The 23630-nt window shown below is 35.0% G+C and overlaps 1 protein-coding gene across 2 annotated transcripts; it reads right to left on the minus strand.

Moving 5' to 3' along the window:
- Positions 1-2227: 2227 nt before the first annotated feature.
- Positions 2228-23039, minus strand: YIPF7 (Yip1 domain family member 7; the record flags this gene model as incomplete). Of its 2 annotated transcripts, XM_082837549.1 has the most annotated exons (6): positions 2228-2390; positions 4946-5127; positions 9543-9688; positions 16352-16512; positions 22282-22398; positions 22990-23039. In XM_082837549.1, 5 exons carry the CDS (start codon positions 22395-22397, stop codon positions 2228-2230), a joined length of 768 nt encoding a protein of 255 aa, XP_082693675.1. The 2 variants fall into 2 exon arrangements, with proteins under 2 accessions (XP_082693675.1, XP_082693674.1); XM_082837548.1 differs by lacking the exon at positions 22990-23039 and having other exon boundaries at positions 16352-16500; positions 22282-22397.
- Between the last annotated feature and the right edge of the window lie 591 nt (positions 23040-23630).

The raw sequence follows: 23630 nt of genomic DNA on the forward strand, positions 1-23630 counted from the left end.
ACTTAGGTATTTCATAATTCTGCCATTATGAACTATTAAATGAATTTATTCCTATTTCTTACTCTTATGAAATATTTAGTATTTTGTTTATGGGGCTTTTTATACAGATGTTATAATTTTTCATAGTAAAAAAATCAAAACTTTTTTGGGTATAACTGTTTTTATGCACAGAAAAATAATGTCAACCTATATCCTGAATTTAGAGCAATATTTGCCTATACTTTTTTTAAATTAAAGAACTTTCTAAAAGATAAAAGTTTAAATCCATAATGTAAATGTACTTCTAAGAAATAGGACTATATACCATAGAGAAATCAGTATAATAAACAGCATTCTTGCTTCATCTCCCTTAAGCAAAGGGTAAGAAGACCATCTTAGTCCAAATAGAAAGAGCAAGAACTTAAGGAAACTCCATGCTTTGTTAACAGGTTAATTAATGAATTATAAAGTACAGAAGTCTAACATTTACCACAGTGCTGCCTTCTTTTCAACATATTCCTCCTTAGCATTCTTTTCATACTTCTGTAATTATCTTGTTTATTTATTGTTTACTTGTTTATTGTCTATTTTTTTTTCCTACTCCCAAAGTAATTTCTATTAGGGCTGCAGCCATGGTTGTCTTATTTACTACAATTATCAACACCCACTGCACAGGAGGAAAAATTTTTCTTTCTTCCCTTCTAGGTTCTTTGGCTGACCAAATAATTAAATTGACATAAGATAGATTAACAGGAGAAAACAAATTTAATTTCATACATACAGGAGCCCCAAAGATATGAGACCTAAAGACAATTTGAACAATTGAGGCCTATTTGCCATCTTGAGCTAAGGAATGGGATAGGGGTCTGGAGCTTCAAAGGGGAGGAGGTAATTCACAGGACAATCACAAGAGCAGTTGTTTGGTAATTAGATATTTTCCTTGCCATATGGATAGGTCTTTCAAATAAAAAGTTATCTCTGATAATAACTCCATCACACATTCCCCCTTGTCACTGTCTCTTTTCTTCTCCACATCCAGCCCCTGCACCTGCATAACCAGTGTTTTCCTCTTGACCTATTATTCATAGCAGCACATGAATATCTTTCAATGTTTCTTACCTTAAAATAAAAATCCTTTGATTCAATATCACTCTTCAGTTATGGCCCATTTCTCTGGCTTTTATAGGGGGAATGTGTGTGTGTGTGTGTGTATGTGTATATATATATATATATATATATATATATATATATATGCACATATGCATACACACACGTCTTTATAGATATATACATGTATCTATAAAGATGCATGTAGGTTGATATATCTGGTGATGGGAAGACACACTTTTTTTCTAGATGTTTCTTTCTTTCAATAAAGTAAGAAAGGTCATCAACTAACAGTATGAAAGGAGTATTGGAGATTTAAGCAGTGAAGAAATGATGTGAAACAATCATCTCAGAAAGTGCGAAAGTGAATTTATCAATAGTAGGGTAATGTAATAGGACTCAAAAGGTTGTACTGAGCAGCCATTTAAGATGTAGTCATATAATAAAACAGAAACAAGTGGCATTTCCTCCAGTCACATTCATCTATTCAGGGAGCAAAATGGCAAGGGTACTGAGGATATACATATTCAAGGGAGAAATTATAGTAATGAACCATGGCATCTAAACCAAGTAAGAAGGAAGTTAGGGCTTGAAAAAGTGGTGAGTGAATGCATTGTGCAAATGGGACCAAACAATAGTTGTGAAAGTAAATGAATGGAAAGGCAGGAGATTCTTTGACTCTCAGGTGAATCAAACCCTAAATAACACCTCCCCTGAAATTCTCCAAAGGTCCTGGACAGTGTGACTTAAACAACTTGTACACAGCTTGAACTGTCATGAAGATTTCTCAAAAGGCTCACTGTAGATTTCCTCTACCCAGTCAGCATATGATTTTATTTACTTACAATTTCTCAGAAATACATCCATTGAGAAAAGCAGGGTCCATCAGTACAACAACTATATCCCTTTTTATTTTAAAGTATTTTAAATTGTTTTAATGCACCAACCAATAAGCAAATCATCATTAAAACCAAACAGCCTATTAGAGCCCCATCCTTAAGTGCTGTTTTGTCTCTCTGCTTATTATTCTCTCAACAGCGATAAAACAGAAATCATATGACCAAATGTGAATGCCAATACATTTCCAGGATAATCTGAGCGACAAACAAATAGAATCCTGTAATGCCATCTCAAATAATCTTCAGAAAACTGTTAGGAGGGCAAAAAGCCCATAAAGTAAGGCGCAAGGGTAGGCAATGAGAAGCTGCTGTCCTTCCATGGCCAAGGCTGAAGTGAAAATTTTGGAGGCTGAGAGACTACACCAGCCAATGATGACCAGTGCCAACACAGTTCCAAAGGTGCCCCTAGAGCAAAGACAAAGGAGATGGTTATCTTACACCAGGAGAAAAAGAGGTTATTGAATCACAGCTGCCTCTGAAATGTCCTTGGTACAATATTTATAACCACTTTCTCAATTTGTAAAAGGAGGGTGAGGAACCACAGGAACTGAAAGGCCTCAGCTATTTAGAAAATTTTTGAATCAAGTTCACCATTAGAAGCTAAATATTTTATAGGGTGGTAAAAACTCAGATTATTGGAAACAGAAGAATTGACCTGCTGTCACTCTCATGAGTCAACATTCAAATCCCAACTTCCGAAATTCTTTTATATAAGCTATGTTTAGAGACTTCTTTTATAGCTACAGATTTCTTTTCCCCACTTTCTTCCTAAATTTACCCCCAGTATGAGCAGAAAAATGACTGGACTCGCATTCCAGTGGGGTTCCTACTCCCCAGCACTCCCAGGTCCATGTCCTGGGTTTTTGTCTAGGACAGCAAAGCCTGACACAGCTCAGGGAGGGAACAGATGCAGCAGTAAGGCACAGATGTGTGTGGCCTCCCACCTCATTGCTGAAGATCACTTTGGCAAATAAACGTGTGGATTTTTATAATATCAAAATGGATTTGTTCAAATTGGTATCTTCAAAAAGTAACTGTGGAGACAATTGGTTCTTTAGGAAGAAATGGGAGTGAAGTGACTTAAAAAAATTGCAAAGTGAAATGGTCATTAGGTCAAGTGCTGCTAAGTACCAGCATATTGTTCTAGCCACTGTCAAACTATACTGCCTCACTTGATCCTGGCTGAATCTGAAATTGAGAATTGTGTTTATTATTTGTGAGAATGACAGAAATACCTACTTTTAATAATTGAACCAAAGCAAAACAAGTGAAAAAGTGTACAATATAGCTTATGATGCCTTAGATTATGAACAAACCAAAAATATTTTAAAACACTCTAGTAAATATTACATTTGTAGGTTTAGTTAATATCTATTAGAAATAAAATTTAGAGTGATTCAATTTACAGGTTTTGGTGAACAAAAATGTGAGGTTATATATAATTCATTTGAATGTTATAGTAATATGCCCAAAAAGGCAATTTCAGTTTAATGGTCTTAGAGATCAGATAGCTTATTCCCCATTAATATAATTTAAGGGATTTCTAATTCATCCTTTACATTTCAGAATGAAAATCTAATGAAAAATGTCCAGACCTCTGATGATTCTCAAAATTCAAGAGTTGTAGTTTTTATTTTCTTTCCCTAATAATCTGGAGTCATTTAAGATACCCCAAAGCTAAACTTTGATGGAAATAATGTCTAAAACCTAGAATTTTTAAATGGTTGATCATTATAGTATTCTTTGGCAAAAGCATCTGACAAAATGGAAGTTGTAAAACTGAACTCTGTAGTAACTTGTCAAACATCTGTACCAAACAACATAGTAAACAGAACAGCTTGCTAAGGAACATGATATACAAAAAGTGGAATTTTTCCATGGACAAGACTCAATAAATACACCTTTAACTCACATTGTACTTATACATTCAAAGTTTCCATTTTCTGTTGTATTCCTCTCTTTTAAGTGTTAAGCACTCGCTGGTAAAGTAAGAGTTTGCTCTGTTATTCTCAAGACTATTACTTTCAAAATGAAACCATATTAAAACAAAAAAAGCATTTCCATCTATGTCATTCTCAATAACGCTATGAAGAAAATATCTGAGATTATATCTAAACAAAAATATTAAAGTCTTTCTAAAATGTTTATCTGGCATTGGCAAAATTCTGTATGTAATATCCTATCCAGTATAGTGTTGATAACCTAAAACTTGGATCATCCAAGAAAAAAAAATGTGAATTGTGTCTCCTTTGGATGTGGAAGAATGAGCACTGATGGCAAATGTTTATTTCTAATTGGATTTGGAGCATGGCAGGTGACAAAGGACTATGTAATTACTTACTCTTCCCAACCAAAGTGGTAGTGATATGCACTGCCCTGGGAAAGTGCCCGACAGAAGCATATCTACTGAATCCTCATTAATATTTTTGAATTGCAGATACTATCTGCCCAGGAAGTAAAAAAGAAAAAAAATATTGACTGAGCATATATGCTATAAAGTTCTCTAGCAGTAATATCCTCATTAGGCTTCCTGGGAATTCTGCACTGCCAGGAGTCCAGCTGAGAAAGAATACTTGCTTCCCGCCTAGAAGGCAGAGTGCTTGGGAGCTGAAGCAATTTGTCAGTGTGCACCAGGCACTTACTCTTCTTAATTCAAACAAGTGAATTTTCTGTTGTTGGTTATATTACCCATGACGATAGTTCATACTGAAGGATGTGACAACTTACAAAGTGCCAATTTTAAAGATAACTTCGTTTAATTTATTTTTTAAATCATCGAAATAGGAACAGCACCTGAGCCAAAACCGACCTACTTTCCTGAATCTGTACGTAGCTTTTAATAGCCAGTTTCCCCAATCCCACTACTAACATGATCAGAAAGAGGCTAACTGTTGTACTGGTGTGGCAAACCCTAGCGATGAATGTGCAGGTGGGGTCAATTAGCACACACAGACGCTTACTGCAGTGAAAAGAAGACGGCACAGCTGGACAGGATGACCATGGGTATCAGGCAGTAACCCAGAACACTCGCCACGCAGCCATAGGACACCCCTGAAGAGCTCATCAAGTTTAGTAAGGCGTGAATCCCTAAGCAGCCAATGGCACTCGTGCCATACACGTAACCAAACTGGACTTTTCCTGCCTGAAACAACGGGAAGAAAACAGTTTGAACATAGAACAAACATCAAGAAGAAATCAGATTGTCAACAAAGCAGAGAGTATTTTCGAATCAATCAGCTCAATGCTGCTCATGTCTTTGTAGTATAAGTCTCGAGACTGGGAGTTCTGGAAAAAATACTGCCTGTTATACGGATTCAGGTCATGAAAACAAACACCACGACCCCCCCTCCTTGAACTATACGTGAGATGGCACACACGTGCTTATATTTCCAGATTTATATTTTTTATCATAGATTGCCTATTGGGGTACTAGGCATAGGTAAGGATATATTTTTCTCCCCATATCTGTTGAACAATTAAATGAATGAATAAGTTAATGAAAACATTCCAATTTAGTCTTGGAGATTTACAAAACATATTAGTAATATTAGCAAACATCTGTCAGATTTACTATGTTCGGTCCTATTCTAAAGATTTCACATATATTAATTTATTTAATCCACACAACATAATCAGTTGGTACCCTTGTTGTACCCATTATACACATGAGGAAACTGAGGTGCAGAGAGGTTAAGGAACTTGCCCAAGGTAAAATAATGGTAAGCAGTGGAGCTCAGCTTTGAATCCAGGCAGTTCAGGTCTAAAATTTAGGTCTTTAACACCTGCAGGAGCTCTAACAAGTCATAAACAAGGGGACTTATTTAACCTTATTTAAGCCAGTATACCCCAAACTTATCTGACCCCAGAATCCTTTGTTTTCATAATGCCTATTACCAGCTTAACTGAACAGACTTTATGAAAAACTGATTTATATAAACCAACTGATAGCAAATCACAAAAGAGATATTGTTAAAGGAAGTCAGTAGTGTTCAGGATAGACCACTGACCTGAGGATTCATCAAAATAGCCATCACCCACAGAGCACGAGAGACTTGTTCCTGAGCCAGCACCGTTAAACTCATCCAGGGAAAGTCACAATCTACTACTGATTCAACAGAGGATATTTTAATGTTTGCTACCCGAGGATGCCAAAGCTCCAGTAAAGAATGCATGTCATTTTTATATATATACATTAAGCTGGTTAGAAATTCTAGATAAAGATTGAGGAGGCTGACTCCAGTTTTCATGGGAATTATTTGAAAACAACAAAGGCTCTGGTAAGTTGATTCAGAGAGAGAGCTTTTTAGCTGTCCTTTTTTCTGCTCCATAGCTGTCCTTATGTCTTACAGAATAAAGAGATATTTATTTTGTAATTAATTAATGGAGAATATCATGACCATTTTAATGTTTAAAATTGTCCGGCTATTTTGAAGTTTTCTTCCTCTGCAGTTGGGGAAGTGGATCACTACAAAGTTCTTTCACAAAATGTCCCTGGGCTATGCTGCAGAATTCTTTGCTGCATTAGTCATAATAAGTCCTCCTGGCTATTTTGTGAAATAATGCCAATAATGCTAATGGGCATGCTAAAAGAAACACATCAGTTATGCACTGCTCTATTGGGTGAGTTTGCTCCACTTGGAAAATAGTGACAATTTCAAATCACTTTCACATATTAGAGAAACATTCTACTTAATATTTTAATTGGGTGGGATAATTCTGAGGTAGGAATAGTTGTAATGGTGAAACACAACTTCCCTGTACCCAAAGGACACATAGCTGGTCCATGACCCTAACCAGTTTTGTGCATAGCGTAAATAGAGGGTGGATAAAACTAATTTGGTAGTAAAATTGTCCTTTTCCATATCAGTTACTGACCTCTCTCCTTATCTCTTACTCTTGTTAGTTTATCTAATTTGAGGTACAATTCCATCTGGCAGGGCCAGTCCCATTTTTTAAGTTGTTTCAAATTCTAACAAGGACTTGTAATTGAAATGGAAAATAAATGTTCAATTTCTTTTTAAATTCAAAAATTTTTAGGTCAGCCTTGTACCACCCTTATTACTACATCTTTACTTGAAATACTTCTTATTCTTCTGATTATGCTTTTATATTGGCTGTGCATGTTTCTTTTCCAGATCACACTCTTAGCTCTACTAGAAAAATTAAATGGAGCCATAGCTTTAAAACACTTGTGTTCATGGTTTGGGGGGTGAAAATAATTTTAAGAGGAAGAATAAGTAAAGTTAAATTTGTGTTGAGTGTTTGAAGCAGTTCTTTTTAGTTTGCTTCCTTCAACATGAAGAAAGTCCACTGAAAGGTGTTGTGCCTTATATAATTATAAATCATAAAAGTGATGAGTATGTGACTATGAATCTTACGCCTCCAGAGATAATGAACAGATTTGAATATTGTTTCTGGATTTAGTTTTGCTTTCTCTAGTACAATGCATATACCAGCCCATAAAATCATCTTTTACATTTTAATTTTAGATATCCAGGGCAGGGTTAACAGCCTCAAATGGACTCTGAGTTAAATTTGGCTTTATTAATATCCAGTGGAGTTTTTCGGTCCTTATTGTTCTACATGTATCAGAATCAATTCTGAAGTAACCACATCTAATGGTAAAGTTGAAGTGAAAATATTTGCCAAAAAATTTGAGAAAATACGCGTTTTTACACATTCCCTAAAATTTCACAACTGAAACGAACCTTAAGAACCACTTATATAAACCTCTTTTTTGATCTTCAAAATGAAAAAAATGAAGGCCAAGAAATAGGAAAACAAAAAAAAAGGTTCAGGATCACACCTGGAGGCAAAGTTAGGGGCAGATCCAATTTTTCCACTTTCAGTTGAGTTCTTTGCCTGTATTACTTTGCACTTAAAACAAAAGAGAGGATATTTAAATAATTCCAACTAACATTATGTACCCAAAAAAGATCTTAATGGGATTAATGCTTTCCTTTAAGAGGTGGTAATAGTAATATTTTCTACAGAAAAACAAACAGCTGTTATATTACAAATTACCTGAAAAAGAAAGATGAGTTAATATATTAAATTGATTGTTTCTGACAATTTGATTAATTGACATGGTCTTACTTAGCAGCTTAATCTAAGATTATCAAATTACTATGACAAAGACAGAAGGGACGTTAGAGACTAAATTAAAACTCTGGTTGATATAGTGTTAGATTATTTGAGTATTTGCCTTTGCTGTAGTTCAAAGGAAGAAATAAGATGCTATAACTAAGTACTATTGTATTGGGTAAATATGATGTGATTATTGACCACACTACAATGCAGAAATCAGATTTCTATCAGAATTTCGATTAGTATTATGTAATTAATAATGAAAAGTGAAGACTCATTTAGTTGCAAATACATTTTACAGCTATTTTTGAGAAGTATAGCTGCATTAGGGAAGTGGATAGCTGTAAGAAAGGAAAGTGAAATGAGTAGTTATTTTAAGGACTTTTCTTAGAATCTTTAATTTCCTATATTACCTCTCTTGCCAAGTTTATCTCTTTGTGCCCTAATGAAACTGTACTTGTCAGACTGGCTTGACCATCTTGTTCATCCTCTGTTTTTAATGTATTGTCATTACCTCCTTAATACAAAATCATAGACCTTTCTCATTTCTTCTTTTTCTTCCCTCTTTTGGGTGGAGAAATCATTTTTTTAAACTATAAGCTAGAATACCTTCTAAACTTAACCTAGGTGGAAATATGTTTTTCTTTTTTGATGACTCTGAATATCATTACTCCCCGATTTAAAGAATGAAAGAGGCCCATACACAAGACAAATGGAGATGTCAGGGGAAAAATTGCCTTCATAAAAAACAGAAGACTAAAATGATAGGGGAAATATACAGGTTGAATAAACAAATCACTGCTTATCGTTGCAAGTCAATTTATTCATAATAGCCTAACCAGAAACAGGGAGACTCATCTCATACCTAACAGAATATTTGAAATAGTCTAGAGATAGATACACCCCAGCAATGAAAATGATGAGTAAATAGAGGGGATTTGTCCAGTGTCACAACAGAAATCTCACAGAAAACAAGAAATAAAATTTCAGCCCTCTGTTTCCCAAATCCATGTGTTCCTCCAACTTTTTCAGATCGACAGTCTTTTCTAAACAACAAAAAAGACTTAAATTACAAGAAAATCATTTATATGATTTCCTGCTTTGTTGAAAATCTGTCTTGGTGATTTGATTTTTGAAATTCTATTTAAATTTACATTTTTTATCTGTTGTAATACATGATGGCAGTTCTCTTTGTCATTATGGTTCTATTAAATATGTCTCTCTCACCAAAAAAAAATGTAGTTATGAATCAAACAATTTTCACTTCATAAAGTGATATACTTTCTTCCGTATTTACAAAGACCTCTTCAAAAATGACATTGGAAAGGACATGCATTAAAATCTGGTACTTGGCTGTGGTGTATGCAGAAGTAGAAATATAATGCTGTAAACATGAAACTTAGATAAACCAATGTTAGCTTAAAAAAAGGAAAAAAAAAGGAATATGTAGTGCTTGCTGCTGTCCATTACCAGAAGTAGGGAAGCTCCTAGGACCCCACAGAACAGGATGGGCCCAGTGAGGTCTGTTTCATTCATAATGCTGCCATCTGCTGGCTTCAGTGGGTTTAACACTGTCAATGTTTTTTGCCGTATGTGATCAAAATTAATTCCAAGTTCTATAAAGAAGAAGGGGGAGGAGATAATATAAATATAGAAAAATAAACATGAGTAATATTCTTTAATTAAAGTTAACAAATATTATTAATTTACTTAGCACTTTAATCTGATTGTTATACCTTCAAAGTTTAAAGTTCTACGTAATATATAGCAACCTTGAAACAAAAACAAAGACTTTTTATTCCCACACAATGAGCTGAAAGATATATTTTAGAGAAATAATTCCATCAAGGAAAAATTTCCCTGCCTTCTGCAGCAAATAGAAGCTTAAAATGCAGCCAAAAATGAGGAAATGGACATTATACAGTAAAAACAAAATATAATGGTAGCTAACAAACGAAAAGTCCCATCTTAATGCCCATTGAGATATTTCTTTTTCCTGCATTTTCTATTGCTTACACTTCTGAAACTTGTCCTACCAAACATGCATAATTTTCAATTAGCAGTGTTATCTAATCTAAAGACACTTAGCCTAGGTCTGGGATTTTACTTATACTCCGCCTGATGAGAAGAGCAATACCATGCTAACTGCCTGAAACTCCACAGAGGAGAAAAGGCAATGGCTCATTCAGCAAGTAAAAGCAATCATGGCGTGCATACATATTTTAATAAGGTCAATGCTGTGTGTTGTTGAGTCTGTGTATTCAGAGATTAAATTCTTGAGACAATTAACCTTTCCCTTTTATGAGTGGTAATGCTAGAATAAAATATCCAAAAGCAGTGGGCTCAGTGTCCCTGAGTCTACACTCAATTAGTAATTTCTAATTATTTCTCCAATGCCTTGTTTTTCAAAGAATTCTGACTGCCCCTTTACAGACCCTGCTGCTAGATTCTGCTCCTCTTATATCTTTTTCATTAAAAACAAAAAAAAAACCCAGCCATTTGACATCCACTGAATATAGAAATAAATGCCAACATCACACCAGTTACTTTCCTCACCACTCCTATACAGATAAACTTTAAGATGCATCTGGAGTAGAAAAAAAGGACATTCACAAAGGAGAATATAAGGTCACCACTTAGGAACCAGTAATCAAGCTGGTTACTCTCCTTCTCTCATTTTAAATTTGAATATGGGTGAGGTGGAGGTTAGGAAAAACTGGAGCTAAACTACTAGAAAGTACATACATTTGAGCTAAAAGGAGTGGAATTCTTTTTAACTGAATATTTTTACTGAATTTTGCTGTAAGCCTTACAAGATTTACATGTGTTGGTCTTACTGACATGCATTGAGGCTGGTACTGTTATTTTATTCCTACTTTGTGCATCAGATGGCTGAGGTTTGGAGTGATGAACTTTTCCAAAGTCACAGAGCCAGTAATAGAAAACTAACTAAATAAAATAGTCCAATTAAAAAATGGACAGAAGAACTGAACAGAAAATTTTCCAAAGAAGACATACAAATGGCCAACAGGTACATGAAAATGTGCTCAACACCATTAATCATCAGGGAAATGCAAATCAAAACCACAATATCATTTCACACCTGTTAGAATGGCTAACATCAAAAAGACAAGAAATAAGTGTTGGCAAGGATGTGGAGAAAAGGAAACATTTGTGCGCTCTTCGTGGGAATGTTTATTGGTGCAGCCAGTATGGAGAACAGTATGGGGGTTCCTCAAAATGTTTTTTAAAAATAGAACTACTGGGCTTTCCTGGTGGCGCAGTGGTTGAGAGTCCGCCTGCCGATGCAGGGGACACGGGTTCGTGCCCCGGTCCGGGAAGATCCCACATGCTGTGGAGCGGCTGGGCCCGTGAGCCATGGCCTCTGAGCCTGCGTGTATGGAGCCTGTGCTCCGCAGCGGGAGAGGCCACAACAGTGAGAGGCCCGCGTACTGCAAAAAAAAAAAAAAAAAAAAAAAAAAAAAAGTAAATAAAAAATAAAACTACTGTATGATCCAGCTATGCCACTTCTGGGAATATATCTGAAGGAAACAAAAACAGGATCTCAAAGAGATATCTGCACCCCTGTGCTGAAAGCAGCAACTGCCAAGACATGGAAACCACCAAAGTGTACACTGATGGATGAATGTGTAAAAAAGTTGTGGTATATATATATATATATATATATACATTGGAATACTATTCAGTCATAAAATAACAAGGAAATCCTGTCATTTGTGACAACATGAATGGCCCTTGAGAGCATTTTTCTAAGTGAAATAAGCCAGACAGAGAAAGTCAAATACTGCATGGTATCACTTGTATGTGGAGTCTAAAAAAATTTTAAGTCAAATTCATAGAGTTGGAGCAGAAAAGTGGTTGCCAGGGGCTAGGGATAGGGTACAAAACAAGAGGGTACAAAAGAAAAAAAGAACCCATGCTTTTAATCATATAGCTGTTGTTGAGTCAATATGCATCTAATCTCATAAGGTTTGTAGTTTTTTGAAGTGAGCCCAGTTCTCCCATGTGAAGGATTGTCTCCCTAAATCATTGGTACCTGCCATTCAACTTCCCTTCCCAGGATTTAGTAACGCTCTTTTGTCAGAGACAGGGTATAATTCAACTTCTTTTATAGTTGTGTATACCACCTAAACACCTTGCAAAGCTGACAGTCTACACACAGAATACTAGATGAACTTTCAATGATCGCCATGACATACAGGGACCTTGCTCTAACAGGGGCCTAGACATTTTTAGAAGGTCAGCCAGACATTGCCCGAACTAGGATAGAAAGTGTATCTTTCACTCTTTTCACATCCAGGTTGACAATTGATAGCCAACCCAAGCTTGAAAAGAAAGAATTTGAATTTAATTTGAATTAAATAAATAGTGAGCAAATCATTTACATTTCAACTTCCCTTTTTAGTTTCACAGTGTATTTATATATTTCTTAATGAACATACACTTTGGAGTATATGAGTAGTTCACCAACTAAAATAGGTTAGAATGTCCAATGTGATTTTTAAAATAGCAGAAGATTTAAAAAATTGAGAAATACTGTAGTTTAAATGAATTTCACCTGAGGCTTATGTTGTCTTCAAACTTTATTTTCAATTTATATATTTATGTTAACAATATGTTTTCAGTATTTACCACAATAAAGTGGCCTTTAATTCAAAATGCCTTTCTCCTCTAAAAGCATAATCATTATTCCTGAAGAAACCCAGATGAAAATGCTTTATGAGACATTATTACTGATATCAGCCATTTAGTTGATGGCATAATTAACTTTTGCATGTTTCAACATGGAGTCATGAAACAATGAATGAACATAAGACCTACTAAATATTTTCATAAGAAAAAATATTTTATGTGTTTTTTACCAAAATACATCTCCATAATATTTTGTTTTCAAATTTATTATAAGGTATGCAAATGAGATACCTATTTATCAATTGTAGATACCCTAATATAACAACTTATTTTACAAGATAAAAAAAGATGAAACTGCTGTGAAATTTGAATGCAAAATTTATTGTTTTGCTGTCATCTAGTGGTAGTAAAGTATACTATATATGTTATAAAAATGAATTAATATCTTTGTTTACTATGCAAATTGTGGCACTGGCCTTTCAAATGTAAACGTCAGGCTATGCTACAAATGTAAATATCACAGTAATTTTTCTAGTCTGACAGATTTGAATTGACTATTATTCTTCAAGATGCATTTGTTAACATTGATTATACATGATCAAAGAGCAAAGGTTATTATTCTTACATAAAACGAAACAAGTCTTTCAGACAACTAAGTGTTTAAGGAATAAATGAGTGCACTTTCAAATAGCATGTTTTTGTGCAAGGGATGTTAATTATTATAACTTCATAATTTTATAGGTTGTTTTGGTGTACGCTCAATAAAAACTAGCAAATGCCTTTTATCATCTTATCCTAGAAATCCTGCCTATGGTCTTTTTGTATCTTTTAGACAGATGAGGGTTGAGGCTTTCACAAAGTCACCCAGCCTGAAAAACATATTGGATCAGAGTCTAGAAATTTCATAGACTCAAAATGCAAAATTATATCAGATACTCTCTCTTCTATTATACAATATATTTGGTGGAGATAATCACAAAGAGAAAACAGAACAATCTAGGAATTTCTCTGAGATGTAGTAGGAGGGGAAATCTAGTATATTTCCTATTTGAAATTTAAGAAGACATCATGGGAGAATGTATTTGAGTTTAGAATATTAGAATGGAGGCATCTGAGACAAGTAGAAAAAATTATTTTCAGTAAATGTTACAGGAAAAATTGATTAATCATTAAAGAAAAAAAACAAAGTTAAATTCTACTTCATGTACTAACCTAAAACAATTTTCAATGAATCAAAAATTTAAGTGAAAAACAAAAAGATAATTTAAAAATTTAAGAATCTACAAGAGGATATAAGCAGTATCTAGAGCTGGAGAAATATATTCTAAACAAAAGAGCAATTGGAAAGAAAAGTTACCAAGAAAAATATTGTGGAGTTAAAAACATAAACATGATTAATAAAATGACTATATGCCCTAATATCCCACAAACAAATTAGATGGCAAACACAACCTAGGAAAAAAAGCTTGAAATACATATTCCAGACAATAATTAATATCTTTACCATATAAATATCTCTATAAATAAAAAAGGAAAGGAAAAATCTTAAGATTCCAATAGGAAATCTGGCAAAGAACTTGAAAAACAGAAAGAAGTAAAAACATGTAAAACAATAAACATACGAAAAAAACATATAAAACAGTCAATAAACATATGAAAAAAAGCCTAACTTTTCTAGTAACCAAGAAATAAAAAGTATTCTTTTTTGCCTTTTTGCCTATCAAATTAACAAAGACATTTCATATTCTACTATGGAGGTCTGTTGGCTCATTATTTTTCTAGATGAGCCTGACAGTATAAATGACTTTTGACCCAGTAATCCCAATGTTATAGTTCCATCCTAAGGACAGATTCTGTACAGGTCAAAGTTTTTACTATGATATTCACCAAAGCATTATTGATTATAAATAATGACCTCTATGGTAGATTTAAATTATAGTACTTGTATATAGTAAAATATTATGAAGCCATTACATGTCATATTTTCAAATAACATTTAATGACTTTAAAGAATGCCTGTATAGAAATGCTTATGATATAAAGTAACTTTAAAAAATATAAAACTTTATGCCCATAGTATGATCCAACTTTTATTTTTAAGTAGTTACCAATATATTCATAGTCAAAGAAATATAGTATTTCATTTTTTAGTGTATATATGTATATATTCATAGAAAAACAGAATAAAGGATGGAAGAAATTACATCAAATTATTAATGATATGTCTCAGAGACAAAATTTTTGGAGATTTTTAAATATTTTTATTCATATGTTTCTATATTTTCCAAATTTCTATTTTGAATATAGATTAATTTTATAATTAGTCAATTGATAGTTTTTTTTATGTAGAGATGTTGGTGGAGTCAAGGAAAATTCTTGATGAGAATGGCTTATAACTTTCAGGCGTTAGATATCAGATGCAGAGGCAAATTAGAATGAATTGGTTAAGCGTAATTGATCCAAAAACTTAACTGGCTTCTAAAGAGCCAACAAATCGATTATATAAATCTCTGTGCTTTTCTGAATGGTTTAAATCTTTCCTCTTTTCTTAATTTGAAGGCAAAGAGAGAAGAATGTTTTACTATCAGGGGGCTGGCTGTGTTCATAAGAAGCAAACAATGATCTTTTGATGTGAAATATTGGGAATTTTAGCCTATCCCTTTTCACTGGACTACATACAAAAGAGTTAGAGCAGTTAGCCTGTGAATATTTCTCCTTGGCTTCCAAATTTTTTTTTTTTTCGGTGCGCGGACCTCTCACTGCTGTGGCCTCTCCCATTGCGGAGCACAAGCTCCTGACGCGCAGACTCGGCGGCCATGGCTCACGGCCCAGCCGCTCCGCGGCATGTGGGATCTTCCCAGACGGGGGCACAAAGCCGTGTCCCCTGCATCGGCAGGCGAACTCTCAACCACTGCACCACCAGGGAAGCCCGTTGGCTTCCAAATATAAATCTCCTTGAACTTTAGTTTTCTAGCATCATGTTGACATTCCTTAAGAACAAAAGTGGCAGATATAAATTGGCTGGATTAAAAAAAAAAATCAATGGATGGAAGATGCCTGAAATCTTTGGGGGCCACTTTTAACTGCAAGGGTCCCTAGGTTTCCTTGCCACCAACAGTGCTATTTACTGGAATCATATTCCTTCCCACTTAGTCGTATCTATCTGAGATGTGCAGGCTCACATGAGCCAGGAAGGGAAAAAAACCTGTCTTTTCTCCATGACAACAAAAAAAGAGTACTGAGAAACTACCCACTTTGCTCCCAGGCAAACATAGCAGAAAATAGTAAGATATGCTTGTGGTTACTCTGATATAATCACTCTGCCAAAAGATGTCTTCACTGTTGTCTAGATATGGTCAGGGAGTCCACATTCAAGAAACAGTGAAGAAACATTTAAAAACTGCAAGACTAGCACAGCAATAGCTCGTATCTACTTCCAATTGTCCCCACACATACAGGAGACAAACTCCCAAAGGTTTAAGTGTGTTGGTCTGGCAGACTCTTGTTTATATGTGGAATAATCACATAAAACACTGTGTGTGGCATGCTGACAGCGCACATTAAGAGCTGATTATTGCTATTGTTCTTTGAGCTGTACACACATTAATAGCACTTCCTTAACTTATCTTCTAGTAAAGGAGGCTCTTCATCAAAACTGTCAATGTAAGAAGATGGTGAATAATAATCCTGGTTGGATGCTGGCTGAAAGAATTGTCCCGCATAACTGGATGACACGAGCATCTCTGGTGGGACGAAGGCAGCCTGAGGCTGCTCGCTGGCTTGTTGTCTAGAAAAAGGAAAATACTGATATTTACACATCTAAGAAAGGGCTATTACGACAAATCAAGGAAGGAAACTACCATTTTCCTTTTATGATTTCTCCTAGTTTTTATGACTATTTACCCATGAAAGAATTAACTTGCTTGACGTTTAAATTTAATCAAAAAAAGTGACTAGTTGTGAGAAAACTCTCTAGAAGAATGATCCATATTGACTAACATGTATTGATAATTTACAATGTGCTGGACACTCTCCTTCACATTTTCTCACATAATTAAAACTCTGCAAGGTAAAAACCGTAGTTTTAATCCCATCTTACAGAAAAAGAAATACAGGTTCATGGAGACTGAATGACTTGCCTGGTAACACACAATAACATTCAGGTGCTGGACTGTGAACTGAAACTTTTTCACTGGTTTTCAGGGACAGTCACTAAACAGGACATTCCCTATAAATCTGTGGAGGCAGCAAGTAAAAAGTCATAGTCATACTAAGTGAAGTCAGACAGACAGAGAAAGACAAATATCATATGCTATTGCTTATATGTAGAATCTAAAAAAAAAAAAAATACAAATGAACTTATTTACAAAACAGAAATAGACCCACAGACATAGAAAACAAACTTATGGTTACTAAAGGGGAAAGAGGGGGAGGGATAAATTAGGAGTTTGGAATTAACATATACACACTACTATGTTTAAAATAGATAATCAACAAGAACCTACTGTATAGCACAGGGAACTATACTCAATATCTTGTAGTAACCTGTAATGGAAGAGAATGTAAAAGAAGAATATATATATATATATATATATATATATATGTATAACTGAATCACTTTGCTGTACACCTGAAACTAACACAACATTGTAAATCAACTATATTTCAATAAAAATTTTTAAAAATCAAAATTTTAATAGTAGTCAATTCATAGGAAAAAAAAACCACCTAAACTGAACGTTGTCCATCAAGGAGTAGACTTTTTAGCTCTGGCTATTCCCAGACAGTTATTGACAATCAAATTATCTTTGAGAACCTGACTTAAAATCTTCCATAGCTGGCTTCACTGTCCATCTTTTGAAATGTGCAGTTTAGTTTTGTTGAAACACCATATTACAATATTTCCTTGATTGTGCTTTTATTTGGTTTTTATTTCACCATTTGTGTGAGAAAGTTGGAAAACAATCGTAGTAAATAACTTCTTGCAGGAAGAGAAAGGAAGGAAGAAAAAAGGGCTCATCCATGAGGTTATTTGGTCATTTCAAATTGTTTTTACCGAAAGGAAAGGAAAGAGAAGGGAAGGGAAGGGAAGGGAAGGGAAGGGAAGGGAAGGGAAGGGGAGGGGAGGGGAGGGGAGGGAAAGGAACATAAAAAGTGGTCCTTGATTTCCTTGATTACAGAGCATCTTAATTAGCTCTTTGAGAAGGTAAATACTGAAACTTTGATGATTTCTAACTCAACACATTATTCCAAATTTCAACTGAATTAGACCAGAATAAACACTGGACTCTGGCTGCTAGGATTTAAATATTACCTTTGTTAACAGGCATCTCCTATTCCTGTAAAAATCATTTCAAACAACTGTGAAGTGAGTGCAAAAGCCTCCTTTAGAACGACTGGCAACATTCTTGGTCATTTTTCCCTTCTTTTGCTTTCCAACTCTATGTATTATATTTCTGCCTGTAATGCTAGTCCCATGGTAGGATGTATCCTGAACCAAGTAGAGTGCTTAGCAAACAGGACTCCTGGAGTCTGACTGCCTGGGTTCAAATCCCAATTTTATAATCTTAGGCAAATCATTTCACATTCTGTGCCTCAGTTTCCTCATCTGTAATATGAAGACAATAATAGAACTCATAAGGTTATGATGGATTAAATTAGCTGAAATAAAAAAAGCACTTAGGTTAGCGTGGGGCACACAAAAAGTGATCAATAAGCATTAGCTAAGTATCTGTATGCTCTTCTCTTCCCGAGACTGACACTGAAGCATTCTAGACACCTTCCTCACACCCTGAAACAGCATCTTCTCTATTTGCAAATTGTTGTCTCCCAGTCTGCCACTTCCTCAGAGAAAACAACATTAATAGGAAGTCAAGAGTTTGTATTCCTTCTGTGCTGATCATCTCTAGCTTCTTCCCATTTTGGTTTCCCTGGAACACCCAGACTGACTTCGACAACATCCCACCCACCCTTTGTTTTCCTACCAGGAGAATCTCCACTACACCCATGCCTGGCTTGGCTTTCCGTCTCTAAGCCATGAAGCAATGGCCACACCTGGTCCATAAACAAACCCTCTGAATGCTCACTAATTCATCAATATTCCCTTTCTCACCACCTATACATGGGGTTATACAGTTCCAACCAGCCTGAAGAGGCTTGTCTTTACTTAGATGATATTGTGTTAAGATACGGCATGGCCTCCAGCTTGGGAAAAATATTTAACTGTTTCTGAGACAACAGGACTTAACATTCACCTTCCAATGTAAATACAGAAGATCACTGTTAGAAGACTCAGTTATACTTTCTGTGGTTTCAGAATTATGTCTGTTGCACAGAGTCAGTTTTCTGTCGCATCACATAATCAATAGGTAATGTATTTTATTAGAGGCTTTGTTTTTCCAAAACTGTATGGACTTCCATCATGAGGGTCAATTGATGTTCCTTTCCTTTTTCAGTCTGATCCCTGGGGGAATGGGCTTGTATGACATTCCCAGATCCTGGCTCAGCCAGCGGGTACACATAATGATGTGCCATTAACTGTGCTTGAAACACTAAAGGAATCGCAGGTCTAGAGATTCAGAAAAGCTGATAATTCAGTATCTATCTGTTCAAGTCCTGCTGAAACATTCAAAGGGAGTTTTCCAGTTGTTGTCACCTTTCTGCAGAAACAGCTATTTCTTATTCTAAATAATTGGAATAGGTTTCCCATTTCAAAAGCTGGAAACTTCAGTGGGAAAATACAGCCTAGAAAACTGGCTGCAGTCATTGGAAATAATGCCTATCTGAATGACTGGATAGTTAAGTTGTTTTTTTAATGAGAAAACTCCATCTCGTTCATCCTAAAATAAGAAAACTTGGTTAAAAATATAAATATCTTCATTCATAAGAAGCACATTCAACCAGCTTTCAGATCACTACGCCATTCATTGAGCATAACAAGTGTTTTAAAATGAGCTCTCATACTGAGGAGGAGGGAATGGGGCAGGGGACAGGGAGAGAGAGACTATTTGATTATAACTAGCTACTGGATTCCTATGTCTTTTGCCAGTATGATGAACATCTTATTCTGATTTGGGGTACATTTTAATTGAACTATTCACTGTATGAATAAAAGATCAAGTTTCTGGAGTTATTTGATGCACACTTGTAAATCACTGACCCGACTCCATGTTTTATGTACTTCATAAAAGTACCACAGCTAATATGCCCTTTTCTAATTCCTGAGACTTGCAGTGTGGGTTGGAATTTACCACATCCAAATCAGGACTTGGATTTAAATGCTAAGCATCTGAAGTAGGCCAGGCCATCAACCTAATGCAATATAATCATAACTTGCCCTCACTTGGTTATATTAATTTCCATCTCCTTGTCATCTCGATTTCTGGTCAACATTGATATGTGCAGTCAAATGGAGAAAGAAAATTGGGTGGGCTGGGGTGGGGGGAGAAGGCTGTGGTTTGAGTCCCTGCTTAAGGAGACAGCTTTGTCTCTCTTTTACTGGACTTTTCAGTTTCGTTTAGTCTGAAAATGTGGATTGCGGATGCTGCCCAGGTGCTTATTCCATCTGGAGAAGAGAAGGGAGAAAAGAAACAGCAGACCACTGGATCCCTTCAATAAAACAGGAGCACAGAGCTGAAAAATCCTATTAGATAGCTTTCATGTGGATTATATATTTTGAGTTACCATCCTGTAATACCTTCATGCTCAAACTCCTCCCTGGGCCATCATACACTTTTCTGTTTTTTCTCGACCTTCCAAACTGTAAATCATAAATGAAATAAAATTAACTTCTTTTTCTGTTGTTGGATTCAGCAATGATTGAGCCAATTCTAGACAGCTTTATCCTTTTCCCCCATTTTTCTTAGAAATATTTTAAACACACTTAATTTGCCTGGTGATAATAGTCAGATAGATAGGTAGATAGAGGTATGGATTGCTTTTCATTTTAAGATGTTCTTATGGCAATTTGACTAATGCTAGACAACATAGACTAGGGGCATGAACGAGATAAAATTCCAGATATTTAATTTCTACAGTTTTAAAAACATTGGTTACCAATTCCTTTCCCTATCGCTTTAGAGCAGCGGTTCAGCATGAGTAGTAAGGATGTAGCTTGTGAAAACGGCACCTATCTGCCTGTGTCTGCAGGAGTCATCAGCCCATAAAAACAACATCCAAATTGTCTTAATGTAGTTGAAACGGAAGAGTCCCCACTGCCTGTTGTATTTATTCTGTTTTTTCCTCCTTATTCTGGAGTTTTCAAGGTACTTACCTGTGTTCGAAAAATAAACTTCAAGAATTAATAAATTTGAAGTATTTCTTATGTGGTTATTTGCCCTAAACTTGTTGGAATGGCACAGTAACCACACATCCCAGTTTGCCTAAGATGATCCAGTTTATTCTTATTGTACCAACATTGTTACTAATAGCACACATTTTACTCTCAAAAATGTCTTGATTTTACAAGAAATTATATGCCCCTTAGTCTAATCCAACAACCTTGGACTAGTAGCCTAATCCCATTTTTTACTAGCTGTGTGACCTTGGAAATATTCCTTAATTTCTCTGTCCCTTCTCACAGTGCACTAATGTGAAAGAACATCTAAAGAAGCAACTGTGTAACCAAATGCATGTTTAAGTGACTCGGCAATGGTGTCCATTGCTTCTGCAAACTATAGTTATATGAAAAAATAACATATATATTATAATGGTTTTACTTTAACACACACTTTCCTGCACATTATCACAATTGTTCTTCAGACAATTCTCACGAAGCAGGTATTATTTACATCCTTATTTCTCAGTTTAACACACTTAGTTGGGGAAGTTGTCTTTCCCAATGTGACAAAAAACAAATACCAGAGCCAGATTGAACCAAATTCTTCTCATTCTAACTGCCCTATTTGGGGCACTAGTAGAGGGTAAATACTAAATTCTTAATCATTTTTTAATTTATTTTCAACTCAAGTTGAATTGTCAACTCAAATAACTAACACATTCTGAACTACATTTATCTCGATTTCAGTTAGGAATTGCCACACTGTATTATAATAGCATATTTAATTGTCCCCCTCTCCAACATAAATTTTTTAATTTTGTGAGGGAGAAGATTATAGATTTTTTCTTTATCTTTGGGTTTATAGTGCCTTTCTTAATTTCCGACACACATGCAGGCACTCAGTAAATGTTTATTAAGTTGAATAAAATCGGTTTCTTGAGCAGTATCCTGGAAATATCAGGTAAAAGGAAAATGTTTTCTGTTTGTCCAGGGCCTGTATTCATGCTCCTGGTTAAGTGATGTTTTGAAAAGAGGAGACAAGTCTTTCACCTGAGGCGACAAGTCTTTCACCTTGATCGCCTGAGGCGATCAAGGCCATTCATGGGAAACTGAATTCATTTCTCTGCCCTTTCCTAACATTTCTTCTTGAGCATTTTACTGAGATACAGCGGGGAGAGGTTTTGCTTCCCTCAAGGGAAACTCCCTACCTGAAACTCCCTGTCAAAATATTATGACTTCTTAAAATGAGAACATATTTTCTCAGTGTCAAGTACTTACTTTCTAGATCCATAAAGATTTCCATAGGCATTAGAATCATTATAACTCTGCTCCTGATTTTCAATGTTATAATTAGATTGGTAAAAGTCGGAGTCAAATTGTCCCAAGTTTGACATCCTGAAAAATAAGAGTGAAAAATGCAGAAGTTTAGGAGTCAATAAAGGTTCCCTTGAGGTATTTACGAGGATTAATAGATGCTGTGATTATGGCAGGATTCCTATTAGAGAACAAGGTAGTCTTTGAATGGGGGAAGGATGTGGAAATGTATGCTAGAAAGTTATTTACAAAACCTATATCTTCAATTCACTTTTCTGAAGTTTTCACTCACTAGGACTGTGACTTTGACTAAATTGACTTTAATTGATCTGAAAAAAAAACATTCTTCACCTAATACCTTATTCTCAGCAGTTTAAGAGAAAAAGTTTAAAAGTTGGTATACATCTAGAAAGTTTTCCCTTAAACAATGTTAGTTCCCCACTATAAGAATATATATATAGAGAGATAGATATACATATATATGTGTGTGTGTGTGTATCTATCTATTATATATATATATATATATATATATATATATATATATATATATATATCTTTTTGCAAGGCCAGAAAGCAAACAGCTAATAATAATAATGTTTGATTTTCTCATAGAGCTTTAAAGTGTGCTAACAGCCTCTCTTCTCCCCAAAACATAGACAAAACTCTAAAAACTAATCTCCTAGTTCTACTTTATAATTCCTAAAAGGTGTTTGAAACATTTTCCTTTTCTCTTGCCCTGCCTGCTGCACTTAGGCTTATGCTAAGTCAGAGGGAGAAAGGCTCAATTCTGCTATAGGAACAGAGTCTATCTTTCCATACACCATCTACATAGTTTTTATTCACTTCTGGGAATGAAGAGGAGTGCATGATCTTGATATAGACCTAACGGTTTAGAATAGCAGAGGGAAAAAGAAAGACTTGACAGGAGGAAAAGGTGGGGAAAGAAAACAATAGCAAAGTGGGTAATAGTGTCTCTTTGGATGAAAATTAGAGAATGGAGTAAAGAATCTTTTCAACCTGACAGATATGGTTTTCAACTCAACATTTTAACCTTTATTTTTTCTTTGAAAAGCTTTCTATTTCAAAAGAATGAATTTAAAAATCACTAACAGTAATCCATATAATTATAATAAATCTATGGAATACTACTTACAATAAATTTCAAATGAAACTGCATAAACAGCCTTAGCTCTAAGGGCCTCATTAATCAGAAATATGCAAGTAACAGTTGTCAAATATATCAAATTTTTTTCAGCTCAGTAAAAATACAGAAAGCTTTTCTAAAATTAGATTCATACATCTGATATAAGAAG

Source organism: Leucopleurus acutus, assembly GCF_964270905.1.
Source record: "Leucopleurus acutus genome assembly, chromosome: 4".
In the NCBI taxonomy this organism is placed as follows: Eukaryota; Metazoa; Chordata; class Mammalia; order Artiodactyla; family Delphinidae; genus Leucopleurus; species Leucopleurus acutus.